Below are 5,518 nucleotides of genomic sequence, written 5' to 3' on the forward strand. Positions count from 1 at the left end.
CACACGGACAGTTTGTTAGAGCCTTCACATGATTCGTGAATATCCAACTTGCCCTTTTCAACGATTGCGACTATTTCTTCTTCTTATTTCTCATCTTATTATATATCCAATCTTACCCTTACTCTTGCATTAAAATCACAATCTCCATCCTTTCTGAAAAGCCATGCATATTTTCTATATGCTCCACCAAAACCAATAGTAAATACGATATACTATAAAAAAAAATATATAGTTCGGTTATAATGCTACTACAAATATAAATCTACCACTTTATTCAAAAAATATATATATAAATCTACCACTACCTATAGGTATGGGCATGCATGGTAATATGGTATAAACAAAAAAGCATAAATAATATTAAAAAAATGTAGTAGTAATAATAATATTAATATCATTAAAGTAATCCATATTTTTGACTTATCCTAAACCTATCTCATCACTTATACAAAAAGAAATGTAAGAATGAATGGAAAAGTAGTGGTCAACATGACGCACAACAAGTAGTTATTAAAAAATTGCTTGTCGTTATGTATAATAACGAGACCACAGAAAAAATAAAAAAATATATACAACCCTCAAAAGTACCACCGAATAAGCTCCAAAAAATATGCAATATTTGGAGAGTATATATTTTTATGTTTAAAAAAATGTTAGAGTAGAGACAACACCTTTCCTCATGCAGCTAAAGCTAGAAAAATTCCACCCTATGAATCCTCTCCCTTACTTAATAGGTAAGCAAATTAAATAAAATATATTATATACATTAAAAAAGAACCACAAACACATATACACACTTTTTACTAAAAATATCTATGGAAAATTGTAAACTATAAATAAACAAATTAACCCAGGGGTCTGATTCCTTAGTGACGTACATAGTTTTTGCATTATAAAATTAATAAAAATGAACAGTCAAGGGCATATCCGTCTAAAACAAGAAAAATAACAAACACCAAACATTAATATAAATATGTAAGTGTTCACATCTTCATGCTTTGTTTTTGCATATAATGTTTTTTGTCCACTACTTTTCTTCTTCTTCTTCTTCTTGAATGATATTTGCTTTTGACACCCCCCAAAGCAATAAGAAAAACACACACAAAATGGCTTCGGTGCATAATATTCAAGGTCTAACAGAAGAAGAATACAAAGAACTCGAACCAATCATAAAAAAATACCACATATTAGAACCAACCTCAAACACATGCACTTCAATCATAACCTACAAAATAGAAGCACCATCAAGCATAGTGTGGCCATATGTTAGAAGCTTTGAGAATCCACAAAAATACAAACATTTCATCAAAGGTTGCAACATGAAAGGTGATGGAAACGTTGGTAGCATTAGAGAAGTTACCGTTGTTTCGGGTTTACCGGCTTCGACAAGTACCGAAAGATTAGAGATTTTGGATGATGAAAAACATGTAATAAGTTTTAGAGTTGTTGGTGGTGAACATCGTCTTCAAAACTATCGTTCGGTTACTTCGGTTAATGAGTTTGTCAACAATGAAGGTAAGGTTTATACTATTGTTTTGGAATCTTATATTGTTGATATTCCACATGGGAACACTGAAGAAGATACCAAGATGTTTGTTGACACTGTTGTCAAGCTTAATCTTCAGAAACTTGGAGTTGTTGCTATGAGTTCATGTTCTTCCATGCATGGACAATAATATATAATCAATATTTGATGTTTTAGTTTATTTTAGGATCATCCATTTATGGACTCTTTATGTTCAAGTTCAATAGTTGTTACTAATTAGTATTAAGTATTATAATGCATGTTTCATTTTCATTCTTCTTATATAATCTTCTTCAAATCATCAAATAATAATATTGATATATCTTTTATTTTACCAATCAAGTTATATGGAGGTTAATTTTAATGTACAATCTTTTGTTTTAAACACTTAAAATTAATGTAAAATATTTTAAAGATTTGATGATTATAATTGTCAATAATACTTTATATAATGAGAGCATGCTAATTAGTAAATGTAATTATCGATACGATGTATCGTTAAAGCCTTTACTTCAGTTCTAAATGTCGTGCAATTTTAATTTAAACTATGAATGTGTAGCGGTTAAACCCTTTACGTTTGTAATTGGTTAGAATCTAACAGGAATATTGATATAGATTCTAAGTTTGCTTGACGTGGAATGAGTCCTAATTAAATATTTAATAAGATTTTTCATTTTCGTCTTCGTTAAGTAATATGCTTGGTTTAAGGTAATGATGATAAATTTTGCTAGTGGCGTGTTTAAGCATATATACAAGTTGAGACTTTTTTTTTAAGAAATATGTACAAGTTGAGGCATTTGATTTTGATATCAGTTAAGTTTGTGTAGTTTGTAAACATGATTATAATAACAAGCGGTTTAATTTGGTTGCATATTATTGAAATGGATTTCTTGATTGTTAGGCTTTTCTAGTAGTAATTAGACATGAAATTAAAAGTTCAGAAATGGTCAATTTTATTGGCAAAAAACAATGGTCAATTTTGGATCTATTTGTTTAAAGTGGGAGTGAAAAAAAAGAAAAAAAAAACTATTTTGTGTCAACCGTGGGTGGATGATGGTAGTTGAGTTAAAATAAAAGCATATTTTTGTATGGCTTAAATAAATGTCAAACCCTTAATTAATTCAACGGCAATTGGAGAAACAAGAACTGAGAAAATCTCGTGATGACTTTGGGATCAACCTTGAGAAACATGTGAAGTGTGAAAATATATGGCTAGAAAAGTTCATATATAACTCTCTTATATTATTGGGACTTGAACAACGTATATGAACAATATTATGTTCTTTTTTATATAGTTTAATGTTATTTGAAAGGCGGCAAGAAGCAACTTGACAGTTGGTGTATTCAGTTTTTTCCTTCATACATATAATATAATCATACTACAGCTCATAACTTTATTTCGGCTTTGGCATAATGTTACTCTTTTTTGTTTTTTAATATTTGGTAAATGCATACAAATTAAAGAAACACTTAATTGATAGAAAAATGATACATGAACACTCTTTTATTCCTACACTTCATTGTACACCCCATGTATTAGAGATATTTTGGTAAGTTCATCTCACAACCACACTTTATCTTCTATTTGTGTGGGGTCCAATATGCCACGTGTCAGAATTTTGTGTGGGTGTAAAGGGTGTATTGCCACATAGGGTGGTACATGTATCATCACTCTAATTGATATGTGTATATGTGTAAGTATTATTCCAACTTCAAATCCGCAATATTTTGTTGAGGTATATTGTCCGTAGAGAAGGGAATAGGTTAGGTGGTTTACAAGAACTTACGACCTAGTCTATGATAGGTTGGATTTGATCAGACTTTTTTCTTAAATATAGAAGGCGGATATTTTTTTTAGAAGGCTATTTAGCGTAAAAGGTCATGCCACGTGCTATTAAAAAAATCTCTTAGACCTATTAGACTGGTCTACTTAATTAGATAAAACGATTAATTTCGCCTACACTTACCATGAGTGGTGGTGCCATCCTTTATTGTGTATGGGTGTCTGTAATTTTTCGTTTTTGTGCGGCAACTTCCTTTTGTTTTGGTTTTGTTAACTTTGTAAAAACTCTAGTTGGCCTCCTTTAGCACACCTTGTGCGGGGGGGGGGGGGGGGGGGGGGGGGGGGGGGGGGGGGGGTCACTTTCGTTGTGTTAATATAATCTCGTTTTGGTTTGTTACAAAAAAAAGGTGACTATGAATAATATTATTTATTATTATATTATATTTTATACTTTGAATTCAATTATAAATTTGTTAACCTTTACTATAATTTAAGTATATTAATTTACATTAATTTTTTGCATATTTAAATGTATTATTATAAATTAGAATTGAAATATGATATAATATATAGTAAAGTTCTCTAAAAATCCATGTTAAATATCAAAAGAGAATTCAATCACATTGATTTATTAGTTTGTTAGTTTATTTAACCTTATTTCACATTACTTGTTTAAAAATGTTCATACGAATTAGACTTTTAAACAGGCTAGCAGATCATATCAAATTTTCAGAAAGCCAAACTCAGATCTGAAAAGTAAGCCTATGACAGATCGCATGCCAGAGTTAGGCCTTAAAACTTTTGACTAATCAGACTTAGGTCTTGCAAAGCCTAATTCGGCCTAGCATATTTCCACCCTTAATTGTCAGCTTTGAGTTTTATGTGAGTCGTGAAAATTTTATCTATTATATTAAAGATGTTTTAATGAGCGGAAGAGTCTGATATTTTTTTAGGAAAGTGTGGATGTTGTTTATAAAATACTCTTGGTTTTATTCATGAAAATTGCGACTTTTTGGTGTCCCTAAACAAGTATCAAAATAATCACCATTGAAATTTACAGGAGGTGGTTGATGTAGAGTGTGTAAGCATTGTAAACTCTCGAGTACATATAGTTCAATTTCTACTGATAAGAAAAATATCAAAACCATCTTAGCATGTGTTCATTTTCAATGCAATATAGATATATATCATATGACGTTATAAATATTTTGTAAAATGCAAATAGAGTCATTATTATCTAGACTAGATACATTTGGAAGGAAAATCGCAAATATATATCTAAAACAAGTTTTGAAACAAATTTAAAATTTAAAAAAACAATATTTTGGAATGGAGGGAGTATTGGAATGAATTGATCATGATCAATTAGGTTGATGAAAAACCCTAAATTAGTATATAAAGAGTTTGGTCTGCATACTCCTTGTATGCAAGCAAGTTAGGAAGCTTCTTTTTTGGAGGAAGCCTTGATGAAACTCTCTTTCCTTGGTTTATACAAGTTAGGGTATGGGGTTTAAAGAGATGTGTATAGTCAACTAGTTGTTCTGATTCCCAATTTAATTGGGAGGAAAAAAAATCTAATAATGTTCCTAAGTGGTAAAAGGAAAGGTGGCAACTCATAACTTATAAGTGTAAAAGGGGAAAAAAAAAAAAAAAAAAAAAAAAAAAAAACTAATAATTCTCTTCTCTATAATACTTTTGATCCCTATTATAAGAAGAAGAAAAAATTCACGTTTTAGATTATATAACTAATATATATAATCCATTACAGGCCAAAAACATTATTTATTGAATAAACGTAAAAATTGAATTTTCTTATAATAAAAATCGGATGGAGTAATTTTCTAGCGGAGTCCAATCCACTATGACTAAACTGACGGACTCATGAGCCAATATTTTTATAAAATCACGTTTTTTTAGGGATATAAAATCACCGTTTTGTTATTTAATAGTATGATATGATCCCTAAAAAGAAGCAATGATCGATAGGTAATTACCTACACACATATTTTTGTTTATTCCTTTGTTTCCTTTCTTCAGTGCTTGTGTTTTATGCACCAGTGATTTTTGTTTCTACTCCTTTTGGTGATTCTCTTTTGTGCGTCTTGTGCGAGATGAATCACCAGCGGTAATTTAATTTCATATTGGTTTGTTCAAAAATACCTATACAATATTATATAATACAGTTAGTTTTTTATGAAATGAGCGTAAAA

At 30.0% G+C, this 5,518-nt stretch overlaps 1 protein-coding gene across 1 annotated transcript; it reads left to right on the top strand.

Annotated features, from left to right (window-relative positions):
- The first annotated feature begins 971 nt into the window (after nucleotides 1-971).
- Nucleotides 972-1,785, top strand: LOC11409184 (abscisic acid receptor PYL2). Its single transcript, XM_003588977.4, has one exon. The coding sequence runs from the start codon at nucleotides 1,056-1,058 to the stop codon at nucleotides 1,674-1,676; it is 621 nt and encodes a 206-aa protein (XP_003589025.2). The 5' UTR covers nucleotides 972-1,055; the 3' UTR covers nucleotides 1,677-1,785.
- The last annotated feature ends 3,733 nt before the right edge of the window (nucleotides 1,786-5,518 follow it).

This window comes from Medicago truncatula, chromosome 1, assembly GCF_003473485.1.
Source record: "Medicago truncatula cultivar Jemalong A17 chromosome 1, MtrunA17r5.0-ANR, whole genome shotgun sequence".
NCBI lineage: Eukaryota > Viridiplantae > Streptophyta > Magnoliopsida > Fabales > Fabaceae > Medicago > Medicago truncatula.